Raw genomic sequence first — 26,674 nt, 5'->3', positions numbered from 1 at the left:
TTAGATGAAATTAGTGGCTTCCCCTTCTTCCCTGCTGCCCAGTGTCATTTATTCTTAACAAACAGAAACACACAAAGAAGATGGTAGCAGAATTATATTGGCATTCCCATATAATGTGCTGTCTCTCTAAATGAAAGGGACACATTTTCCAAGTACTTAAAATGCTGAAGTAGGATTTGTTTCCTAAAAAGAATAAAGGAAGTCACATTGGAACATCAGTGAAGAAAGTATAGCTTTATTGTTGGACAGCTACTAGCTACAAACCAGCACTTGTGCTTTGATGCTGGTGTTGATTATCATCCAATCATGGCTTAAAGGAAGCATGGGAGAACTCCCGAGAAAGTCTTGAGGTTCCTGTTGGCATGCTCCGCCCTGTTAGGTTACTTGGTTCATCGTAGCCAAAATGTGAAGGTATATTTTACAAACTTGGTCCATACCTTATTATAATTCAAGTGACCTTTCTTCCCTTTGTTAAATAAAGCAGTGATTTAAATGGCTTTTAAGAAATAAGAAGCAAAATCAGAGAAGGCTTAGTTAAATATTGTACTACCTGCTCAGAGCAGATGCCTTCCAGAGCAGTGTTCCACTTAAGGAAATTTTCCTGGCAGGAACCTCAAGCTTGATCCACAAAGCAAAGATCCACGGCTTTCTTAGAATTAAAAACACTTGTGCATTTTTTTATTATAACAACTGTAAATGTTTATCTTGTTTTAAAGGGTAGACACAGAATGTTGAGATTTGCTTGGAAGCAGCCAGAGAAACCCATTTCTCTAGATAGTTTCCCTCTAAAACCTGAATATAAAAACCACATTCTCATTGTGTCTAACTGCCCAAGGTGATGACCTAGGTCTCATTTTCTTTCAGCTAATTCCTAGAATTCAAGGAGATGAATTTTCAGTTTTATCACCATATGAATGCCATCATTTTCCTTCGCTAGATTTAAAAGTTGTGAGTTGTCTACCTGACTCTGGAATGCATGGACAGCCTTTCCTTGCTGCTCTGGGTTTTATTTGGGCCCTCAGAGCTCCATTGGACTCAGTGATGGAGGAAGGCACCTTGCTATTTGCCTGTACCTCATGATTCTGTTCCCTGTCAAAGATGCAAGTCATGGAAAACACTCCTCCAAAACTATTAAACATTAATTTTACATTTAATTAATTTATGATATTGGAGGTTTCTTAATAATAACCATGTCAGAAAAGCCAAGAATTGTCATAGTATCACAAACTATAAAATTACTTGAGGCCTGGTGCATGACTTCATGCACCAGTGGGGTCCCTTGGCCTGGCCTGTGGGATGGGACCGAAACTGGCTCTCTGATATCCCCCCAAGGGGTCTTGGATTGTGAGAGGGCACAGGCCAGTCTGAGGGACCCCAAGGGTGCACAATCAGAAATGGGGAGGGACACGGGAGGTTGGCCAGTCTGGGAGGTACTGCGAGAGGGCCCCAGCATGTGTCCAGCCTGCCTCGCTTAGTCCTGATCAGGACCCCAAGAGCAAGCTAACCTACTGGTTGGAGCATCTGCCCCCTGGTGGTCAGTGCATGTCATAGCAGCTGGTCATCAGGTTGACTGTCTCCCCCTCTGATGGCCTGCACATCATAGCGAGCAGTTGAGCAGTCTTAGTTTATCATTAGCATATTACTCTTTGATTGGTTGAAGGCCAACCAGACGATTGGACACTTAGCATATTAGGCCTTTATTATATAGGACTAGTAGCCTGGTGCATGAAATTTGTGCATGGACGGCTTCCCTAAGACCAGGACCGCTGGCTCCTAACTGCTCACCGGCCTGCCTTCCTGATTGCCCCTAACCACTCTCCCTGCTGGCCTGATCACCCCCAACTGCCCCTCCCCCCGCCCCACTTCAGGCCTGATCACACTAACTGCCCCCCATGTTGACCTGCTTGCCCACAACTGCCACCCCTTCAAGCCTGATCACCCCTAATTGACCACCCCCGCTGACCTGTTTGCCCCCAATTGCCCACTCTGCCCTCCAGCTAGCCCCAACTGACCCCCCCTGCCAGCCTGCTCGCCCCCAACTACTCCCCCCCCCCCCCCCCCGGCTGGCCTGCTCACCCCAACTCCCCACCCTGCTGACCTTCTCACCCCTAACTGGCTTTAAAACCACCCCCCTGCGAACCTGTTCACCCCCAAATGCCCTTCCCTGCCTGCCTGATCACCCCTAACCACCTCCCAGTCTAATTAGCATATTATCCTTTGATTAGTGTAGATTAGTACAACACCTTAATTTTGTACTCAAGGAAAATATTTACAAAGCAAAGCAGACTAATAGTTTGTTACTTTCAGAATGACTTCCTTTTTTAGAGTTTTCCCCAGATGCAATTTCAGTCATGTTTGAGTTATTAACATGCAAAACTGAATATTTAAGAAGTGCATGTGTGATGGAGAAGCAAATTTCTGTTCAGAGTTTAAATATGTGAAAATTGTTATCTAGAACCATGGTTTTACAATTTATCAAAGGAAATATACATACATTTTAATAACAATTAAAGATAAATTTAATATGAGATTAATTTAAAAATATTTGACCCCCTGCAGTATGATTGTAGTATCTTTATCTTGATGCTCTTCTATTAGCATCTTCTAGAATCGTTAAAAATATCTCTGAACCACTGGATCTGTTCTATTAAATCAGGAAAGAAATTCATTATGCCTGTACTATATTTTTGAGCAAACGTAAGAATTTATCACTTTAAGCAGTGAAATGAATTTGGCCTCTGATCTTTTTGAAGTTGCAATATCATTCAGATCATGTTATCAGGATGCTGAGTTTCTCTTACGTTTTTTTCTCTTTCATTGCTACCTTCTGATGTGGCTGCTGTGTTGACAACCCTCTCTACTTCTGCTGTTGAAATGTTTTGTTTCGTCATTAAGGAAACCTCCCAAGGTAAGCACTGATATGGAACATGGCATGCATACTAAGTCTGTAAAAAACCCAGGATTTTATCCATTACAATAACCCATGTGGGACACCTGTCCCCTTGAGAAGAAAAATCATCTTTCTAATGTAAAACTTAAGTTGTGAACAAGCAATTAATGTTGGTAATGATATAAAACTAGACTGTTCCTCTACATTACAAAGCAGTTTCATACATTTTATTCTTGGTATTAATGCTGTGGTCCTGTCAGGTTACTGTTTCTATTTTTATAATGATGACAACCAAGAAAGTATCCCTGCTACTCAGAGAGAGGACGTAGTATGGCCTAATCCCAGACTTAGTAAATGGAGGAGTTTGGGCTATCTAGTATCACCACCTAGAAAATGTGAAGTCGAAATAGTAACATCATAGGATTGTAGTGTTAACTGTCATTATTGACTGGACCAGTTGTCTTTTCTGTGTCCTCCTCAGAATAGCTGCTATCATCAGAAAAGTTCTCCAACCTTTTACATAGAGTTTCACCCATCTACCAGCTCTGTGTGTTCCACTGGAATTTCTAACTATTCACAAAGTCCACTGGTAGGAGTCACCCCCCTTGCTCTGGCCAGCCATTGACGTCATATTTACCAGTGAGAAGCCCAAAAGTTAGAGAATAAGTGGGAAAAAAGAATATGAGAAGCAGGGTATCTGAATGACCAACTCCTGAATAATTGAAGGCTGATTTTGTTACCAGTGAGCATTTTATTGGGTATCAGAGGGATACTTAGTGCCAAAAGGAAGGAGAAACTCGACCAGCCCCTGACCAATGATGCTGGTTCTAGCTTTCGTTTCTGAGATGCGATCAAGATAGGCTACATCCACACACCTTATATGTCAGAATCTAAGATGGGTTGGGTGAGGGTCAGGAATCCAGAATAGATTAGGCATACTTGACTATAAGGTTATAAGGGACAATATAATTTAGCTTTGGAGTAAGGAAACCCACTAAAATGATAAATTTATCCTTTATGTTTACTTACGGCAATGTAGGAATTGTCCTTGGCACTAAATGTTTCAACTCCAGCAAGGAAGGCACACATTGAACAAATAGCATCAGGCCTGTTAAGAAAGAGGAAATGCATGCTCTCATGGAAGTGTAAGCACCGTCATCCTGGCCAAATTTGGGGGGTGGGGCGGGGAGCAATTATTGATGTGGCTATAATCCCTAAAATTCACAACCAAGAAATATCTCTGCTGCTCAGTTCCCTTAAGTAGCTTTTCCTTCCCTTGCTGTTGGTTCCTAGAGGTTTCTGAACAGACTGACAACCTTGTCATATATTTAATTCTTTCCCCACAGAAAAGGGTAATGAAATTGTAAGCAATTCCATATGAGGCTACTTAGTGAAGGAGAAACACTGAAATGAAAAGAGGCACAAGAGCACATTTTTAAAAAATCAGTCATTCTTTATACACAGAAATGTTCTAGTGCCTTTCTATCCAGTGTATATAGCTTAGTGGTTTCATTAGGAATCTATCCTACTGATAGTTTCTGAGAAGTATCATGAAATTTTCAAAATAAAATGAATGTTAAATCATGTTTATACGTGTGTGTGTGTGTGTGTGTGTGTGTGTGTTATGCCATAAAACATCTGTAAAGTATAAAGACCATCTTGAAATCAAATACATGACACAGAGTTAAATTGTTTAAAAAGACATTAAAATAGATAAGACCTTTTCTTACAGAAGCTGTAAATATTGAAAGCAAATGGGAGAAGGAAAGATACTTTTAATGATGATTATATAAGAAAATTTTTTTATTGATTTAAAACAATGAGTTTTTTGTGAAAAAAGAAAAGAATTCTTACTATTCACAACAGCATGGCTAGACCTGGAGAGCATTATGCTAAGCAAAATAAGCCAGTTGGAGAAGATAAATATCACATGATCTCACTCATTTGTGGAATTATAATGAACAACATAAACTGATGAATAAAAATAGATCCAGAGACATAGAAGCATTGAACTTCAGAGGGAAGAGGGGGAGGGGAATAAGAGATCAACCAAAGGACTTGTATGCTTGCATATAAGCAAAACCAATGGACACAGACAGTAGGGGGATGAGGGCATGTGCTGGGGGGTGGGAGTGGCCAGGGAGAGGTCAATGGGAAGAAAAGGAGACATATGTAATACTTTAAACAATAAAGATTTTAAATTAAAAATAATAAAACAATGAGATTTTGAAATGAATAATTAGCACAAGTAACAGAAAAGACTGTTGGTTCAATTGAACAAATAATTATTCTGGGTTTGAATCAGCCCTGATTGTAGCATTCTAATAGAGGTGAGGTAGAGAACATATGTATATACACAGTGTAATGAACTACAGGAGGTAAAAATAATAATAATAATAATAATAATAATAATAATAATTATACAGGAGGTTCATAGGGTACAACATCCAGTTTTGACTCCTGTATAATTGAGGACAACTGAAACTTGACAAAATATTAAAAACCTTTGCTTGAAGGCACTGGAGAAATACCAAATTAGTAATTTGAGAGAAGATAGAAACTTAGAGAGGTTTACCTGGTGTTTGACTACATGCCTTTCAAATAAAAGCAACTAATCAGCAGAGCAGTGTTTTTGAGCCTTGCAGGCCCTGGAGGACTTACGGGGACAAAAGTGTCAGGGTCTGCCAGAGTTGTTGTCCTTGGAAACCTACTTATACTTTGGGCTGACAAGGAAGGGTATAAAGGTGAAACAGAAGTAAACCAGTCCTCACATTCATTGCTGTGTGGTTGCAAGATCTTTGTGTAATCTAGGAAATCTCAAACATTGACATTGGATCAAAGTGATCCTAGAATGCAGATCCCCTTAGGCACTTGGCAGAAGCAAATGTAATCCTAAATCTCTCTTCGAGAACTACTCAAAGTGGATCATAGACCTAAATACAAAGATGTAAATTATAAGCTTCGAGAAGATAAGATAGAAGAAATCTAGGAGATCTGAGGGTTGGTGATGACTTTTAGATACAACAACAAAAGCATGAACCATAAAATTAAAACTGATTAGTGGAATTTTGTTAAAACTAAAAACTTTTGCTCTACAAAGGCATTGTGAAGAGAATGAAAAGAAAACCACAGACCAGGAGAAAATATTTGAAAAACACATCTGATAAAGGAGTGCTATCCCAAAACATACAAGAACTCTTAAAACTCAACAGTAAGATAATTGAACTGTCCAATTAAAAAATGGGCAAAACACCTGAATAGCAAACTCACCAAAGATTTGCAAATGACAAATTAACACATGAAAATCTTCAACTTTATGTGTCATTAGGGAAGTGCACATTACACCAACAAGGAGATATCACTACACACTATTAGAATGTATAAAACCCAAAAACCTGACAGTACCAGAGCTGGCGAGGATATGAAGTACAGGAATTCTCATTTGTTGCTGGTGATAATGAAAGGTGGCATGGCCTCTTTGGAACATAACTTCGAAGTTTCTTACAATGCTAAACCTGTTCTTACCATATGAATGAGCAATCATGCTTCTCAGTACTTACCAAATGAGTCGAAAACTCTGTCCACGCAAAAACCTGCACTTGAGAGTTGATAAGCAACTTCATAATTGCCCCTAACTGGAAGCAATCAAGATGTCCTTTAGTACCACAAACTGTGGTACACTCTACAGTGGAATATTGTATAAGTTATCAAGCCATGAAAGACATGAAGGAAACTTAAATGCAGATTGCTAAGTGAAAAGAAGCGAGTCTGAAGAAGCTATATGATTCCAACTTATATGACACTCCGGAAATGGCAAAACTAAAAAGTTAGTGGTTTATCTGGGGCAATGCCTATAACCCATGGCAGCTACACAATGACTATTGAATGAATGAAGAAAGGAAATAAAGAAATAAAGATCTACTAGAGCAGAAGGGCATTTGCCAGTTTAGCAGAAAGAAGGTTCAAGTCCAGCTATATTATTGGTCATCTCCACTGATGGACAGAGCCACTTTGCTGGAGACTGAGCCACAGGACACTCTCTGTCCTGATTCCATCATTATGATCTTTTTCCTCCTCCTCTTCTTCTTTTAAAAAAAAAAAATGCCCAAAGAGATTAACCAAAGAATTTGTATGCATATATGCATAACCCACGGACACAAGCAATAGAGTGGTGAAGACCTGGGGTGGTAGGTGGGAATGGCTAGAAGGGGTCAATGGGAGAAAAAAGAGACATATGTACAATAATACTTTCAACAATAAAGATGTTTAAAAATATTTTAAAAAATAAAGAAGACCCAAATGCCCGGCTGGTCCATGATGCTGATGCTCTTCTCTGGCCTAACTCCAAAGGGGAAATGCCCACTGGGCCTTCAAATATCACCACCAACTTTCTTGTCATTAATTTGTGTTTTCCTGAGGAGTATCTTTTTCATGTAGCCTGTATTTGAGCAACTGTTGGAGGATTATGTGATGATGGTAAATAATAATCACCTACCTGCAATATTGTGTATAAGGCTTTTATGCATTTTACTAAGAAATGTTTGAGATGGTAGTGCTGATTAAGAGGAAGGAGGGGATTTCTTTTTTTTAATATTTGGTTGAGTTGTCACTATCCGTACCCTCCTGTTATGTAGAGAGGTCTAACAGGTTTTTTTTTTAGTTATGAAAAAAAAAATGTCATCATATTAACAGAATAAAGAAAGAAAACCATGTGCTCATCTCAGTATATATGCAGATAAAAAAGCATTAAAAAAAATTCCACACTTATGATACAAACTTGCAGCAAATTAGTAGTAGAAACTTCCTCAACGTGATAAATGGCATCCGTTAAAAATCTACAGCTGTCATCATACTTAATTTTAAAAGACTGAACACTTTTCACCTCAAATGGGGAATACGGCAAGGTTAATGCTCTAGCCACTTTTATTCATTATTGACTGAAGTTCCTAACCAGTGCCATAAAGAAAAAGGAAAGAAAAAAAAATTCATATTGGAAAGGAGGACCAAAAAAATAAAAATAAAAATAAATAAATATATATATATATCTATATATCTATATCTATATCTATATCTATATCTATATATATATATATATATATATATATATATATACACACACACACACACACACACACACACACACACACACTAAGGTCATATACTGGAAAACCTTAAGAATCTCCAAACAAGCTTCTAGAACTTAGAGATGGCAAGATGGCAGAAAGGTCAAAAATACAAATTGTATTTTTGTTGTTGTTGTTATTAATCCTCACATGAAGATATTTTCCCACTGATTTTTAGTGAGAGAGTGGGGGGCGGGGAGAGTCAGAGAGAGAGACACAGTGATTGATTGCCTCCTGCGCACGCCTCGACCTGGGCCAGGGATTGAGCCTGGTACCGAGGTATGTTCTTGACTGGAATCAGACCTGAGACACTTCAGTCTGCAGGCCGATGCTCTACCCATGAGCTGAACTAGTGAGGGCCACCTTATACTTCTATATATTAGCAGTGAACAATTAGAAAAGAAAATTTAACAAAAACCCATTTATAGTACTTTCAATAACATTAAATAATTAGGGGTATAATTATATAAGTATAAAGCCTCACACATATTTGGTCATTTGATTGTAGACAGATGTGCCAAGAGATGGAAAAAAGAGTGTTGACTGTGTTCAGAGAATGACAAGGCGGAGAGTTGAACTAATGGTGCATGAAGGAGAGTCCTGGGTGACACATCTAGAGAGGGGCTGAAACCAAATCTAGCTGTGGAAGTCCTTGGAGCTTGATACCTATCATCAATCTCTCAAATGCCTTTTTTTTTTTAAGTACATTTTTATTTCAGAAAGGAAAGAAGAGAGAAAGAGAAATAGAAACATCAGTGATGAGAAAGAATCATTGATCAGCTGCCTCCTGCCCCACTGAGGATCAAGCCCACAACCTGGGCATGTGCCCAGACACCAACCGGGAATCAAACCATGACATCCTGGTGCATAGGTCAATGCTCAACCACTGAACTACTCTGGTTGGGCCTCAAATGCATATTTTCCACAAAGCAATGGTGCCGTTGAGGCTCCCTTTCAGAAAGTTAATCTGAAAGCAGAGCACAGAATGAATTTGATTTGGTCAGTGGGGAGGCTGGAAGTGGGATTCAATAAAATGTGCCAGAAAGGCGGTAATAAGGGTCTGCACTGGAATGGTGCCATGGGAAGTATTATCAAAACGTTGCAGAAATAAAGTATCTAGGACTTGGATGCTGACAGCATATGGGAGAAGATAATAAGGCACAAAGAGTCAGAGACAACTCTGAAGTTTGAAACTGAGTGATTGAAAATTCAGCAGGAATTAAAGAATAAAGAGCTGGTTCGGTGCAGGGAGAAGCTGGTGAGTTCAGTTTTGGAGTGGGATGAACTGGAAATGATGGCAGAGCATTTTATATAGATGCCTAACAAGGTTTTCAGTCTCTGCCATAGAAAGGTTATGTAAATCTTTGTTTATACATTCTCTTATGTATTTGGATTTTTCTTTTTGGTGTTTCTTTTTGTAAATATGCACTCCTCGGTGGAGAAAAATTTATTTCAACATAAGCCAAGTGCATGCCTTCTACTTCTTCCACAGTGGCATAGTATGCAGGGTTATAGAGTGTGTCCTGTTTCTCTTAAAAAGAAAAGTAAGCTTCTAGAGAAACATGGAGACACCTGCTTAATGCCGCCTCTTTTGTTTTGTTTTGTTTTTTCTAAGTCTTTGTATCATAATTTTCAGAGTTTTTTTTTTTTTTTTAATTAGTGTGACTGTAATTTTGAGTCCAAGGTTTTTGTCTTAGAGATAGAAGTGAAAGGGGAAATTGCTTGTTAGTTGAGCTAACTTCTCATAAACTTTGGATTTTGACAGGAGGTAGTACAGAGGAAAAGGACATGTGTGGAGAATCACTGTCTAATTATGCCCCTATGTGTGATCTGTGGGAAAAAACAGGGAAATGTCCTCGGTCATAGTAGCTTTGCCTTCGGAAACCCAGTTCCTGGTCTCCCTGATGGGTGCTAGAATGTCCAGAGCATCCTAGGACCCTCCTTCAATTTTCATGCTTTTGTCTTATCTGGCACACTGTCTTACCTTCCTGAGGAGCCACATTCAACATATATAAGGAAAAACAAATGAATTCTTCCTCTTCTTTCTGCTTTCTTCTTACCTCCCTTAGTATTTATTGAGCCCCTTCGGTGTGCCAAGTGAATACTATAGAGCTGGAAATTTCTCATTCAGACCATTTAAGCCCTGATGTTTAAGACCAAGGAGCTTGATGTTTACGGAATTAATTGGCCAAGACCATCTAGAGGAGAGCTCCAATCCTAGGTTTCTTGAGTGCCGTCTGGTACAGTCTAAACACTTTCTGTTATACCACATGGTCGTGAAGTTGTTTTTCTACTTGGTGGCTTTTGTTGGGCAAAGATGGGGGGGAAGAGTAAGAAGGAAGAGTTTGAGAAAATGTAAATGTCTGCAAAATCCTTCTGTTTAGGATTATATCCTTTTTTTGCTAAATTGCTCACTTTTTTTCTCATGGTCATTATGTTAATATCTTATGTTAGTGTATGATTTACTTGAACATTTTAATTTTGTTATAAATTCATTTTAAATGTGTGTGTGTGTGTGTGTGTGTGTGTGTGTGTGTGTGTGTGTTTTAAGTTTTATTTGCAAGTGAGGTCAGGCACTACCGGATATCAAGGTGTTTAATCCCTCAAAGTCATGAACAGAAGAAAATGACATTACAGCAAAATAAAGTGGTTGCTTTTCAAAGGTAGTGCCTTTTTTTAAATTTTATTAACTTTATTGGAGTGACTTTGGTTAATAAAATTATATAGGTTTCAAGTTAATAAGTCTATAATACATCATCTGTATATTGCATTGTGTGTTCACCACCCAAAGTCAAGTCTCCCTCCATCACCATAGATTTAAAAATATATATTTTATTGATTTTTTTACAGAGAGGAAGAGAGAGAAATAGTTAGAAACATCGATGAGAGAGAATCATCGATCAGCTGCCTCTTGCACACCCCCTACTGGGGATGTACCCGCAACTAAGGTACATGCTCTTGACCAGAATCGAACCCGGGACCTTTCAATCCATAGGCTCTACCCACTGAGCCAAACCGGTCTCGGCCATCATCATAGATTTTGACTCTCTTTTTCCTTTTCTACCTCCTCTACCCATTTCCCATTTGGTAACCACCACACTGATGTCTGTGTCTATGAGTTTTCGTTTGTCTCATTTGTTCATTTGTTCCTTTTAGATTTATATTCCACATATGAGTGAAATATGGTTCTTGACTTTTTTCATCTGATTAATTTCCCTTGGCGTCATATTCTCAAGATTCCATCCCTGTCACAGATGTCATAATCTTTTCTTATGGCTGAATAGTATCCCATTGCATACCATGTCTTCTTTATCCAACTATCTATCAAAGGAGTTGTTTCCATGTATTGACCACCACAAATAATGCTGCAGTGAACATAAGGGTGCATGTGTCTTTATGAATAATTGTTTTCAAACTTTTCAGGTAGATACCTAGAAGAAGGATTGCTGGGTCATATGGTAACTTTATTCTTGCTTTTTTTGAGGAACCTTCATATTATTTTCCACAGTGGCTGTACTAATTTACATTCCCACCAGCAGTGTATGAGGGTTCCTTTTTCTCCACAACCTCTTCAACATTTGTTATTACTTCTCTTGTTAATAACCATTGTGATAGATGTGAGGTGTTATCTCATTGTCATTTTGACTCCCATTTTCCTAATAGCTACTGAAGTTGATCTTCTTTTTATGTCTATTGGTTATTTGTATGTCTTCCTGAGAGAAGTGTCAGTTCAAGTCTTATGCTCATTTTAAAATTAGATTGTTTGGGGGGGGGGGGTTGTTGTTGTTGAATTGTTTGAGGTTTTTTTTTAATATATATATTTTGGATATTGAGCTCTTATTGGAGTTGTTTGCAAATATTGTCTCCTATTCGGCTGGTTGCCTTTTTGTTTTGTCAATGGTTTCTTTTGCTGGGCAGAAGCTTTTAGTTTTATGTAGTTCCATTAATTTACTTCTTTGTTTTCAAGGACAAATTTATAAAGTTTTCTCTAAGACCAAAATCCATAAGTTTGGTACCTATGTTTTCTTCTATGTATTTTATTGTTTCAGGTCTTATAACTAGGTCTTTGATCTATTTTGAGTTCATTTTTGTGTATGGTGACAAATAGCTGTCTAGTTTCATTCTTTTGCATGTGGCTTTCCAGTTTTCTCAGCACCATTATTGAAGAGGCTTTCTTTTCTCCGTTGTATGTTTTTGGCTCCTTTGTTGAAAATTATTTGCCCATAGATTTACTTCTGAGTTCTCAATTTTGTTCCCTTGGTCTGCATGTCTGTTTTTTAAGGCAGTGTCCTTTAAAGAGGCATATTGATATATCAAAAACTTGGCTTTTAAAAATGACTTAGAAAAATGGAAGGGAAAAATCTTATTATAGCTTATGCCTTCTTCAGTGCAGTTTCATTCAGATTTCTTTTACAACCTGTGACTGCCATTTTTTTCTGTGGCTTCTGTCTCCTTGTTTTGTGAATTTCTGAAAACAAAGTGTTTGCCTCAAAAGTGATGAGTTGTAGACCTGCACTGTTCAGGTCAGCAGCCATCAGCCCATTTGGCTTTTGAGCATGATACATGGTTGGTCTGAAGTGAGATGTGTTTTAAGTATAAAGTACACTCCAGACCACATTGATAAGTATTTTAGCTATATTGGGTTAAATAAAATACATTTTAAAAATTATTTTTAATCTCTTTACTTTTAAATGTCTTTATAAATAGTATTTTAAGTCACATACTTAGTATTATATTTCTATTGGACAGCAATGTTTCCAACTAAACACATAGCTGAGTTTGAAACATTTTTCAGCATCCACCCTAAGGCTTTTGCTTGTTTCCTTACCCAGTTAAATGCAGTTGCTCTACTGTCATCTGTGGCATTTCTGCCTTCCTAGCTGGGTCCATGAGTGTTGCAACTGTATGAGCAAGATGGCACCATAGCTTTCCTGCTATACATTTCTTCTAGGGATGCAAGTATCATTAATTAGACAAATATTGAGAACATTTGTGAAACGTATCATTTGAGGAATTTGGGCGCTCAAGCAGTTACTGCTCTCTAAAACTCATGATGAGGTCAATAAGATTAAGCATATATAACATTGTAAGTGAGGGAAAATAAATTACGGCAAACATCATCGCTCCTTGTTTCAGTACTTTCTGACTTCAGAGGAAGAAAGGCTTTATAGCCAAACGTGGGGCTTGAGGAGGGCCTGCAGTTATGTGTAGGTTTTAAATGGAAGAAATGGGGCATGGAGATCAGTGTATTTTGTGAGGAACAGAAACAAACTAATTGATGTTAAAAGAAAACTCTTTCTTTACTCACAACACTTTTGAGGCCAAATGGGTGGTTTTTTCACACCAAGCAATTCTCCAATTCTCTTTGGACACCAGCTGGATGTCCTACAAGGCAGTTCAGTTCTAGCACTAACTACCCAGAGTTAGTGCAGACCCACAAGTTAAAGACTCAGTCCCTCCAGATTGTCCTCACTTTAGACACTAATTATAAGTAGCAGTCCCCCAGTTACCCACAGTGCCATGACTTTGCTCCAAATCAGGGTTTCCGAAGATCCTCTCCTCGTCAGGTTCAGTAATTTTCTACAGTGGCTTACAAAACTCAGCGGGACAGTCACTTAGGTTTGCTGGTTTATTATAAAGAGCACAGATGAATAGGAAAGTACATAAGGTAAGGTCTGGAAGGGTCCTTAGCACAGGAGTTTCTGTCTCCCTGGAGTTGGGGTGTGTCACTCTCCAAATATATGGACTTGTTCACCAACTCGGTAGATGAACCTGTCATTTAGGAGTTTTTATGGAGGTTCCTCATGTAGGCACTATTGGTTATTAACACAGTCTCTAACCCCTCTCCATTTCCTGGAGAGTGAGGAGTGGGGCTGAAAGTTCTAGCTAATCAAGATGTGTTCTTTCTGGCATCCAGCCCCTATTAAAACAAGAGAGGTTTCTGTCACCCAGGAAATTCCAAGGGATTTAGGAGCTCTGTGTCAGGAACCAAGAATAAAGAACAAAAGAATATATTTCTTAAAATCTTACAGATGTCTTTAGAATTGCAAACTCTGGTTACAGTGTAGAGTACCTGAAAGGAATTTGTGTTTTTAAAAACTAGGAAAGGAGGTAGCTTACAGAGGGTTGGGAATCTGACATTAATCTGGTAGGCTATGAAGGATCATTTTGGATTTTTGTATAGAACAGTTACATGGTCAGAACTGTACATGAAAGAAATTAATCTGGCTGCAAGATGTAGGGTAAATTGTGAGTGGAGAACATAGGGTAGATAGCAATCTGCCTTTACTTTGTAATAACCACTTTGTGTGTCAGCCACCTTGTGCTAGGTGATGCAGCAGCAATAACCTCAAAAGTTCAGTGGCTTGAGACAACTCAGGTTTATTTCTCTGTTGTTCTATGTCAGCAGAGATCATCTGTGGCTCTTATTGTGTCACTTCAATCTGGGCTCCCATCTGAAGGAATTGCCCCTATCTGGGACTTGCTGTTATTGGGGGATGGGAGAGAAGGAAAATCATGCACTGGCCTTTTAAAGCTGGCATACATCTCTGTCCTCGTTGAATTGACCAAAGCAAGTCACATGGTCAGAGCTGATGTCAGTGAGGTCAGGAATATATTCCTCCCTCCAGAGGTACTACAGTCACACAGATGTGTAATCTGCTTATAGGGAGGGCAATAACTAAATTGGAACAATAATACAATCCAGTATACTTTATCATTGTAAACCACATTTGTAAAAAATGCCCACGAAACAAAAAAAAAGCCTTTGAAACGTAGTGCTGCTGTTATACTTGAAATTTCTACAGGGTCTGCCCCTCCCCTCTCTCCTTCTTGCTGGCTTTGTTCAGAGCCAGGTGTTCCACTGCAGCTGTGTGCCTGTAGGTGCCTAAAGATGTCACTGACAGGAGACCAGATAAAAAGGAGATCCATCTCCCCTGCCTCTTGGCATTGATCCATCTCCAAATCCAGAGCAGTGAAAGCCTGTTAGAACAGGCAGTGTCGTGAATCCCGCTTAATATCTCTCCCATCCCACCTCAGGCTTGGGTCATCCCCAGCAGAGTGAACTCTGTCAACCGCAATCTTAGCATATCAGGATGACTAACCAGCTGAGCCTCCCAGCTCAGGCTCTTTTGAGCTCTTTTTGTTGAGAGTAAACCTGTGTTTGTAAACACCTACCTTACCTTTTGAATGTGCTGTTGGAGAAGTTATCTAGGTGGCTAGTTTTTTTGTTTGTTTGTTTTTTGAGAAGAAGCAATCAGAGCCTAAAAGAACCAGAAATGCCACTGATTGTGGATTTGTGACATCCCAACCCTCTCCCCTCAGTAACTGTGGAACAGATTGTAAAACTGAATGATCAAGTATTATGAGTTGGAGTTGAGTTAGTGCTAAGTAGAAGCTCTTTACTCTGTCATAATATTAGTCTGGGGTTTGGTAGAACTTGTAACTATTTTAAAAAAATTTAAACTGAATGGTTTTACCCAGATTCTAGCATCAGTTGTTGAAGAAAGACTGGTTTGACTTACTTCTTGGTCCCTATGCCACAAATTCTATCAGATGCTTGGGACCAGTTAACTGGTCAAGAGATTATGGAACTGTGAGTGGTCCAACTTGAGTCCCCATGTGCATCTTCCCTGCCTTCTTCCCTGAACATAGGCTTTTATATGATCTGCCATATTAAAACATGGCAGCAAGCCATGGGAACCAAATGGCTGGAGTGGAGGTTAGTACAGTTCTCCAAAGAAAAGGTGCTTTTTCTAGAATAAATAGGGTCTGGGATGCTAGACAAAAAAAAAAAGAGTGACTGTTCACTACATCTCTTCTCTAGCCCCACTGAAGTTGGGTATTGGAAATTTTTACCTTCATCATGATTATTTGCTAATGGTTTTTTTTTTCCCCCTCTTGTCTTATACCTGTTCAGTCCATCTTCCACATTGTTGCCACAATGGTCATTCCAAAGTAAGAATATGATCTTGTCATTTGCCAACAAACCATCCCAGGCTTTTTAAGGCACATAAAGTCTCACGTGGTCTAGCCTCTGCCTACTCCCTGTGTTTTCCTTCTTTCTTCTCCGCTCATTGTTCTTTGCACACTGCTCAGCTCCTCCTCATCTCAGTTGCTTGCTGGCTTCTCCTTTACCTGGAATGCCTTTCCCACTTGTTTTCTCAACCGTTATCTTTCAGAATTCAGCCCATGCTTTTCCTCTTCTAGAAACCTTTCCTGGGCCCCTTTCACCCCACCCTCACCTTGCCCTGCAGTGTAATTATTCCTTCTTGCCCTATACTGACTTCTATATATTGTACTCTCCTTTTTTATTACTTCCCTCTAATAGAGGGTGAGATCCTTATAACTGGGGAACTCTTAACTGGCTCATAATAGCTACTCAGTAAATGCCTTTTAAATGAATGCAAAGATGAATCAGTTTTCTGAAGAGACATTCTCCATGAGCCTTTAGAAATTTAGATTTCAGTTGAGAGTACTACTACTCTCCAAACAGTCGTTTCCTAAACAGACTGAGTTCCCTGAGATCAGGAATGATGCCTATTGCTGGCTGGTAGATGTGCAGCAGAGGCTGCTGGCTTGCTTTAAGTCTTTAAAAATGCTTTGACATTGCTGGAACCAGTTTGGCTCAGTGGATAGAGTGTCAGCCTACGGACTGAAGGGTCCTGGGTTCAATTCCGGTCAAGGGCATGTACCCTGGTTGCGGGCACTTCCCCGGTGAGGGGTATGCAGGAGGCAGCTGATCGATGTCTCTCTCATCGATGTTTCTAACTCTCTATCCCTCTCTCTTCCTCTCTGTAAAAAAAATCAATAAAAATATATTTAAAATGCTTTGACATCTTCCCAGTCAGGCAGTGTCAACTACAATTCAAGATATTGCTTGTGGCCGAAACTGGTTTGGCTCATTGGTGGAGCGTCGGTCTGCAGACTGAAGGGTCCCGGGTACGATTCCTGTCAAGGGCATGTGCCTGTGTTGCGGGCACATCCCCAGTAGGGGGTGTGCAAGAGGCAGCTGGTCAATGTTTCTCCCTCATCGACGTTTCTGGCTCTGTCTCTCTCCCTCCCTCTCTGTGAAAAATCAATAAAATATATATATATATTTTTAAAAAGATATTGCTTATGTACACAAATAGGCATATGTAGAGGAAATGATTAATTGCATTGTAAAAAGACAGCAGTCTTGACAGCTTTTGAGTTGGGAAGGTGGTGTTCGTTCATGGAACTCACCGGTAGCAAGGGTGATCATTCTGGCAGCCCTTCCTTGGAGCCAGCAGCAGAGATGCACAGGCACAGGCACAGTTTGTGCTGCTGGCAGAGCTGCTTTTGCAAATAGCAGTGGTGAAGGCCGTTCCCGTCAGAAGGCCTTCAGTGTTGGGCTTTCCCTTCCGTTTCAGTCGAGCTTCTCCAAGGTGAATGAAGTTTAACTCTTTTATTTATTTATTTTTATGACTCTTCACATCTCTGATAATAGCAGAAAAATAGAAAATATTTGAAGCTTGGCATTAAAGGAAAATTTTAACCTGACTTGAAATATAGTACTTTAATTTTTTTCTGTCTGACTCATTCTCATAACCCAGTATGGTGACATGTGAACAAATTTGGCATGTGTCTTTTAAATAAATTATATTCTCAAGTTGACAAAGTTGAAAAGTAACCACAAAACAGGACTTTGGCAAACCAATATTTATAAAATTGGAGAAATGGGGATTTGTGGAGAGATCTTGGGCTCAGTTTTCAAAGTAGATAGTAGCCAGAACAAACTTAATAGCAGCGGGGTGTGCAGATGTGAACAGTGGATTCATTGTGAAAAGGGAAAAGGATGACAGTATAGAATGAAAGGAGAGATACACAATCCTTCATGCAGACAAAGCGAGTTCTTATAGAGTGTGCTTTTTCCCCTCAAACCCTTTGATTCTGGATTTGGGAGCTAGGAGGTAGTGTGTTTTGCATTGATGCTTTTGACACAGAACACAACAAACTGTAGCAACTCTACTCAGGGCAATGTGGACCTTCTTTGGCTTTTCTCTTTTCGCTATTTGATTCAGCAAATGCTGAGCACCTATGGACTATGTCTATACCTGTAGTGATAAAGAAATGAATTAGCACAGTCCCTGGCTCAGAAAACCTCCCAGCTTGATGAGACTATAAAGTACTTAGGATGTGCCTAGTACGTAGTAAATACCCCATAGGTGGTAACTGTACTGTTAACTGGGGAGAGGAGCCCATGAGTAGATTCTGTTAATACTGATAACAGTAGCTGTTTTACACTGAGTTACTATTATGCACCAAGCATTTATTAATATACATTTTGTTTAAATTCCTACAGTCCTATTTTAATGTAAAATGTACAGTTATTTAGGTAGAGTTATTAGAGAGATGGAGCTATCAACAAAAACTGCACAGAATAGGGGCATAAATGTGGAGAGGAGGAAACACTGGAGAAGGTGACATTTAGGCAGTTCTTAAAGAAGGATTTGTAGCTCACTGGGCAGAAAGTGAGGAAAGGGAGGAGATTTCAAAAAGGAGGGATTCCCTAATACAATCTACATTTTCTTTTCTTCTTTTCCCTCTTGGACTTCCCACTGTGCTTAATACACCCAGAGGATTTCTTGGTGATTGGTGGAAGTTTTCAGAGCTGAAGAGATGGCTGACTCTTGACATATATATAGATAAATATGGGAGCTTTCTTCTCTCTTCTTAGAAACCAAGATTGAGAATTCAATAAACATCTGACGGGCGGCACCAGATGATGTGAAAAGGGAGAGGTTGACAAAGTACTGCTGTATTACCCACTCTACTAGAGGCCTGGTGCATAAAATTTATGAATGGGATTTGGGGGGGGGGTGGGTCCCCCTCAGCCCAGCTGTGCCCTCTCGCAATCTGGGGCCCCTTTGGTAGGGTCCCTAGGCCTGGCCAATGATCAGGGCCTATCGGGGCTTTCCTTCCCCTGGCTCCCAGCAGTTGGCCTCCTTCCAGCTGCTTGCCATCCTTGCGGCACTGCCCCCTTTTCCCCACCACCAGTCACTTCCCTCTGCAAGCAGCAGGCATGGGGTATGATCGCTGGCCAGCCCCACACGTCCGCCACAGTGTCACTGGCCAGTGGCCTGGGCCTCCCTCTGGGGCAGTCAATCATGGGGCTCCACGATCAATCGCCTCGCAGAGGGAGAAGCCCAGCCCACCCAGCCAGGGCTCCACAATCGATTGCTGTGCAGAGGGTGGGCTGGGCCTCCCTCTGTGGAACGATCATGGGGCGATGGGGGAGCCTCCTGACCAATCGCATCACACTTGCCTTGGCTGGCCTGGCGCCAGTGCATGTCATAGCGTGGTCATCTGGGTGGTCATTCTGCTGTTCCATCGTTCGGTCAATTTGCATATTACACTTTCATTATTAAAGATTATAATAATTATAAATTATATAATAATACAATAATTATTATTTAAAAAAAGATAGATTGCAGCGTTGCAGAGAATTCATACTCACCATGTACATTCTAAGCAGCCATCCTATGTGAAAACACAGTTTTACAAGATTAGTTAATTAAAAGGTAGTTCACCAAGAAGTTGCTTTAAAAAAATATCTTCTCAGAGTATTTTAGTTTGGAATTATGGACAGTAAAAACATTAGGAAAACCATGGTCTTGTCCTCTAAGAATTAGTATAGCAAAACAAAGAGAACCTGTCGAAACCGGTTTGGCTCAGTGGAAGAGCGTTGGTCTGCGGACTGAAAGGTCCCAGGTTCAATTCCAGTCAAGGGCATGTATATTGGTTGTGGGCGCATCCCCAGTAGGGGGTGTGCAAGAGGCAACTGGTCGATGTTTCTATCTCATTGACGTTTCTAGCTCTCTATCTCTCTCCCTTCCTCTCTGTAAAAAATCAATAAAATATATATATTTTTTTTAAAAGAGAACCTTTCTCCCTTTCTTTCTCTCTCTCTCTCTCTCCTCCCTCCCCCCCTCTCTCTCTCACACACACTCACACACACACACAATCTAGTAGACAACTATGAAATTCAGAGTAATAAGCAGTGTCCTTAAGAAAGGTTCATAAGGAGTAACATTTGAGATGACATTGAAAGATTTTAATAAGGACAAATTGGAAGGGAGTAGGCTTTGACTCACTTTGCAAAAAATCTAATGTTTTTGTTTAGAAATATTTCTTTGCATAAAATTAAAATATCTAGAAAATAGATAAAATTATCACTTTCTGCCTGGAGAAGGATTATGAGCAATATTAAATTTATTTTGAAAAGAGTGTACTTTTTTGCTTTTAAAAATAATTGTTTATGTTTTGTCTTTTCAACTAGATTGTAAACTAGAGGACAAAAAAAAAAAATGCCTAATACATATTTGAGTTTCCTAAGATACCTAAAACAGAAAAGTGACAAATAGGCATTTGTTAATTGCTTTCTGGATTACACGTTTTAAAATTGGAGAATGTAGTAGAGAAAGCATACAAGAAGAAAGAATGAAAGGAAACATACAGAGGTAATGCCAAGGAAAGTACCTTTACATTTGGTTTTATGGATCAGGAAAATGACTAGCAAATAATTTTTTTTTTAAATCCTCACCGAGGATTCTTTTTCCACTGATTTCTAGAGAGAATAAAAAGGAAGGGGGAGGAGAGACACATCAATTGCCTCCTGCAACTGAAGTACATGCCCCTGACCAGGAATTTTAAGCCGATAGTCCACAGGCCAACGTTCTAATCACTGAGCCAAACATTTCTGAGAACATGTTGATAACTCTGGTTCTTCAAGGAATGTAGAAGATTCTTTCTTCCTTTTTTTCAAAGTTGCAAATGGAATTTAGCTGAAATGCCAACAGAGATTGAATTTTTGGTTAAGGGTGGGGTTTGGCTATGCTGGATCCTGCTCCCAAGTCCTGGAACTCCTTTGCCTCAGAATACACATCACTCAACAGACTTATTAAAAACAACTGGTAGTAACTTCGCTAGCTGTTCAGTGGTTCACAAAGATACAGAGCTAACATTTTTAAGGGAGTGATGAAGGTGGAGCAGATGTGGACTGTAAGCTGCAGGGAATTAGATGCTGTTATGAATTTTACAAGTTGCAAATGAAGAGGGAAGGAGTGGGATTCTGAGGAGGTGGAGTCACATTTTATTGAAAACAATGAAGACAATGGCTTTCAGATTTTAAAAACAACTAGAGAACATCTGTACTTTTGGCTCTTTTTCTAGTTGAAGGCACTTGGAAGGTATGAGTGTCTTTACAAATAAATTTCTCACAGTGTTGATTGGCATTGATGAAGCATGAGATTTACACTCAGTCTCCAAAATCCATTTATTTTTTTACTCAGTCCTATGCATTAAGAAGTCCCCCATCTCCCATACTTGTTAAGATACCAGTGACTCCATAATGAATAGATGAAATAAGCATTTAGGAATTCCTATGAAATGAGTTAGAAATCTTATTTAGCATATTTCTCTAATATGCTGACTTTGAAAAAAGTAATTTTTTTAAGGTGGTCGGTTTCCAAGGAATCTAAAGAAAATAGTTTTGTTATCTCATTTGAAATATCAATGGATTTTGTATTGGAAAACCAAAACTTCTGTAAAACCTAAGAAAATCATGTTTCCTTTTGTTATAGACCTTTTGTGATTAAATTCTAAGTAAATTTTGCCCATGAGAAAAAAGATAATATTTTGTGGATAGTTTGTAATGCTAACAAGATTGCAAGGAAAATGACTGGACCAAATGATAAGTAGATTATTTGAAATATCTTTGAAACTCTTTTAGTAACAGTCATAACTAACAACAGTCAAACAAATAATTATTTTAATTTCTGTGCCAACTATATACATGATGTAGTCATACTTGTTCATCTACATGAAACATGGAATGATGGTATGGGAGAGGACCACAGTGCTCATCTTGTGACCAAATCTGTGTTTAACCATTGATGGAACCAAGTTTCCCCAGAACATGCATCTGAAAGTAATGAAACACCTAAAAATATATCTTGCAGTTTGAACCTGTTTTTATTCAGAACAGTTCTCACATCCATTCTGTATTCTCGTCTGCATTCCAACTCCTTTTCCTGGTATTACCGTATTTTTCGGACCATAAGACGCACCAGTTTTTAGAGAAGGGAAATGAAGAAAAAAAGATTCTGAAACAAATAGTGTCCTAAAATATTTTATGTGCATTAAAACCCAACATCACAGTCATAAACACATGTAATCAACCCTGTAAAGTAAACAGCAGCATTTAGAACCATTTTAGAGCCGGGCAAGCACACAGAGACTACACAGAGCCGGGCAAGTAAAAAAACTTTTTTTTTAAAGTATATGTGTAGGCTATATTTGGACCATAAGACGCAGGGACTTTTTCCCCCCACTTCTGGGGGGGAAAAAGTGCATCTTATGGTCCGAAAAATACGGTATGTGTTTTGTTTTGTTTTAAGAGATACTACATACAGCAGTTTCTCTGTATAAGGTACTATGAAGTGACCCAGGCACTATGAAGTGCATGAGCTGAAGTCCCCTGATGGCTTCACCTTTAGAGTGGAGGTGAGACCACACTGAACAACACATGGCCTAGTGCCGCGGGAGCTGCAGCATGCTGTCTGAGTCCATAGAGGGGATGATCACTTACGGCATGCATTAAAACAGTTATAACAATTTTTCTATTCACTTGCTTTAGGGAAAGCCCTCCAATTTCTGGGCTTCAGCTTTCTTACTGCTAAGTGTTTAGTAAAATGATAACCATGACTGGTTTGAGGGATGAGCATTCTAAAACGCCTGTGATCAAAGACTTTGAAATCTTAGACATAGTTCAGTTCAGGGATAGGCTGGTATTCGACAAGCAAAGAACAGTTGAATCTATCATTTCTGTCAGTCCCTTTTAACATTTGTCTGAATATTAGGGGACAAACACTTAAAATAAAATTTTTTATCTTTGAGCAAAAACAGCCTTGAACTATTAATTGTTTGTTCGGAATGGAGGTTGGAACAGAATTTTGGAATGATTATTAATTGAGAGGTAGACCCTGAAGATTTGGAGTGGATTTCATTTTATTTCAAGGGGCGTCACTGTGAATGTAAATCTCTAGCAGAATAGCAAACTAAAATAATAAGTTCTAGGTAGGTGTGAAAATGAATAGGAGATAAATTATTACTTCATTTATATAGCAACTACTGAGAGGAATTCATTGAGACACTAGAAGAAAACAATAAAATACACAAAAATTGGAAAATAGCCTCTATTGGTCATTTAAAGTAAGGAGAATTGACTTGGGTGAAAAGGAAAGGAAAATGCCCTGGGAATGAACAATAAGTGGTATAAGATGCCATTCAAAGGAGGTTGTGGAATCGCCTTTTCTGGAAATGTTTAAAAATAAGACAGATCTTCATCTCTCAGGAAAAGTGTTGAAGCTCCAGTCCTGCCAGAGGCAGGATGATTAACTGGATTACGCTTGTGTGGTCTCCGGAGTCATTGCAGCAGCCTCTGAATGCAATAAATATTCCACACTCTGTTGGCTGAGTATTGTTTCATAGCTGTTCATTCTAGCCTTGTTTATTGTAAGGCAGAGTGAATGTTTGTATAAGTAACAAAACTGAATTTGGACTTGAGATTGATGATCTCAAGTAAGTTGTGTGCCTACTAGAATCCGTTTTAAAAGCACTGAAATAAATAGTTTCAGCAATATATACATATATATATGTATATGTATGTATATATTGCTGAAACTATTCAGAGCATAACTTAATCTTTTGACGGATGGAGAAAGTACCTGATTTCATGTCAGGTCTCACTGTCAGTAATCATTCAATAAATAATTATAAATAATTACTTTGAATACTGAAGTATACAAATAGGAATCAGGTCTGGTTCCTGCTTTCAAGGGACTTAGTCTACCAGTGGCTTTGAAACATATGCAGAGATAATATACACGATAAGTGAAAAATAGGATAATTGGGGTAGGTGTCACAAAAAGGATTAAACAGTGTTGTGAGAGTTCAGAGAAGAGACAGCTAATTCCTTTCAACTAACCAAGGAATGCTTCCTGGAAGAAAAATATATTGAATTGGGCTGTAAGGAGTATGAAGCATTTTGAAGGGTGGAAATGAAGAGAATACCAACCGGGATAGGATTGTAGCTCCAAGGTTTATAGCAATAAATACACAAAACTTGGAAAATAGCCTATATTGGTCATTTAAAATAAGGAGAATGAAATCTTAGACATAATTAATTTCAGCCTTAGGCTGGTATTCGACAAGCAAAGAACATTTGTCTGAATATTAGGGGATTCAGACATGAAGCATGAAGAAGTTGGGGGATTTGGGCTGGGAAGGCCTCATTGTGACCAGTCTTATATGCCAGGTCAAAGACCCTGAGTTCTGTTTGCTCAGAGCTTGAGATCCCTTGGAAATGATAAGCACTAAAGGGTCCCTCTCCGTGGAAGTTTTGTAATTTGCTATTTGGACTACATGGTGAAAAGGCTATAAAAGGGAGCCAGGAGAAAGTGGCTGCTGAGGTATCTAGGCCAGAGTTAGCTAAGGTAGGTATATCGAGAAATACTAGTTTCAAGGCAGGTTAACAGGTGTTACACAAGAAAGGGTCTCCTCACCAAAATTAATTGGAGAAATAAAAAGTTAAACAATTAAATGGATGTATTTGCTGTAGGGCTTTTCAGAGCCTTTAATATTGAGAATCTCGAATTAGGGCAAAATGTACACAATTTCTAACATGATTTAATCTTTTTTATGAACTTTCTCAAGAAACTTTTGTTCTTTGAGCCACATTTTAGGGAATGTTGCCCTAAGCATTTAATAATGATGGCCGGAAAATGGGTGATGGTTATATGCATAGAAAACAGTGATTAGGTGAGGGACTTAGGGAAGCAGCATCAGTCGTCCTGATAACACTGTAGGCACTCTGTAACTATAAGAAAATGAACACATGCAAGAGTGAATTACTGATTTCTTAGCACTGGGTCCAAGATTGCATGCTGAAACAAAAGGGAATGGTGTCCAAGATGGCAGTGTGGAGGGTTTTGAGCCTTGGCTATGCTGGAAATAGTAGCGTCATGGAAAGTTAGAGGAATTGCTTTAAGTGAAAGTTGATCATTTTAGTGTTTCTTGAGACGCTCTGGGAGATCCAGCCGGAGGGTTACAGCAGGTGCTGGAACTGTGGGACTGTTGACTTGGAGAGAAGTCATTGTTTTTTTCTCACTGAAAGTATCATTTTTTTAAATGTTGGTTAAGATGTATGCTTGTTTGAATTATGGATAAGTAGCAATTTTCATTTATAACTTAGTCTAATACAAGAAGATAACCATCAGTTTAGTCTAATAAAAGAATCTTCAGGGTTAACAAAGCATCAAACCTGTGGTGACAGTAGCAGGCATTCTCATCTTCATCAGTGAGTTGTTGCTTTTGTTTTTTTTGTTTTTTTTTTTTGTTTTTTGAAGTCTGATTTATTCATAGAAGTTAATTAATTTTTAAGTTTAACATTTTGTTCTTTTACTCAGGTATTTGCCTTTGATTATTGCTTTTGGTCCATGGATGAATCTAACACCGCAAAGTATGCTGGTAAGTTGGCTGTCTTTCTGCAGCTAAAGGTTGGGCCTCTTTTTTCCATTACACCTGTTTTCTTTAATTATTCTGGAGTTCTGTTTTCCCCATAAAATTTGCAGTCATTCTTTCCAATCTAGTGCATGCGCTTGGAAGTCAGTCAATAGATTTGATTTCAAGATTTGACTCAACCACTACTCGCTGAAGTCATGGACAGGTGTTGTTGTTTTCAGCCTGTAAAGGGAATATTAGTATTTTCAGGGGTGCTCCAAGGGTTAGAGATAATGGGGGAACCATCTCAAGTCATAAATGGTAGCTGTTGTGATTGTCCCATAAGAAGAGGTTTAATGTGCCATGCCTTTCCCCGTTGTTAACTTCCAGCCAATGCACAGCTCCTGTTAAGCAAAGCACAGGTGCCATTGGTTTCCAGGACTTTCTGAATGTTCCGAAGCAGCTGGTGGTGGTATAATATTAGCAAAACACACCTTCCTCAGGGAAACATTGCCTCCTAGCTCCACATTTTGCCTAGTGGTTTATCATGAGGCATTTTATCCCTTTTCTGTCAGACATAAATGACTGCTAATTTTATTATTTGTGATCATAGGTGAATTTTAGCCTTTCCTAGAAGTTCATCACAATTGCTTCAGCTTAGAGTGAAATATTTGATTTAGTGAAGAGTCTAATTCCTTCCCTTCCAATTGGGTCCGCCTTTCCTAGACATCTATATAATAAAAGCCTAAGCGGAACAACCAGAACAACCGGTCACTATGATGCTCACTGACCACCAGGGGGCAGACGCTCAATGCAGGAGCTGCCCCTGGTGGTCAGTGCGATCCCACAGGGGGAGCCCCACTCAGTCAGAAGCCAAGCTCACAGCTGGTGAGCGCAGATGCAGTGGTGGGAGCCTTTCCTGCCTCCACAGCAGCACTAAGGAGCAGTGAGCCAAGCAGTATGGAATAGCGAGCAGGTGGGTGGTAAGGAGCGAGGGTTCCTGGACTATGAGAGGGTGCAGGCTGGGATGAGAGACACTCACCCCATACCCAAGTGCAAGAATTTCATGCACCAGGCCTCTAGTAGGGTCATAATGAGTATTTTTTCCATTTCTATTTATAAGATTACTACCGTGTTT

The 26,674-nt window shown here is 39.3% G+C and overlaps 1 protein-coding gene across 22 annotated transcripts in view; it reads left to right on the top strand.

Annotated features, from left to right (window-relative positions):
• Positions 1-26,674, top strand: part of KIF13A (kinesin family member 13A) — a 202,674-nt gene that overhangs the window by 83,191 nt on the left and 92,809 nt on the right. For 21 of the 22 annotated variants that reach the window (XR_006742136.1, XR_006742137.1, XM_045584301.1 and 18 more), the window contains exons 3-4: positions 2,896-2,908; positions 25,503-25,563. Coding sequence is in view for 20 of the 22 variants with exons in the window: in XM_045584301.1 (XP_045440257.1) it covers positions 2,896-2,908; positions 25,503-25,563 (74 nt within the window). In the remaining 2 variants the exon portion in view is untranslated. Of the gene's footprint in view, positions 1-2,895; positions 2,909-21,937; positions 21,965-25,502; positions 25,564-26,674 lie in introns of those variants that run through there. The other variant, XM_045584298.1, reaches the window with a different exon arrangement.

Source organism: Pipistrellus kuhlii, unplaced genomic scaffold (assembly GCF_014108245.1).
Source record: "Pipistrellus kuhlii isolate mPipKuh1 unplaced genomic scaffold, mPipKuh1.p scaffold_m20_p_2, whole genome shotgun sequence".
Lineage (NCBI taxonomy): Eukaryota > Metazoa > Chordata > Mammalia > Chiroptera > Vespertilionidae > Pipistrellus > Pipistrellus kuhlii.
This window is presented reverse-complemented; position numbering and strand designations above follow the sequence as displayed.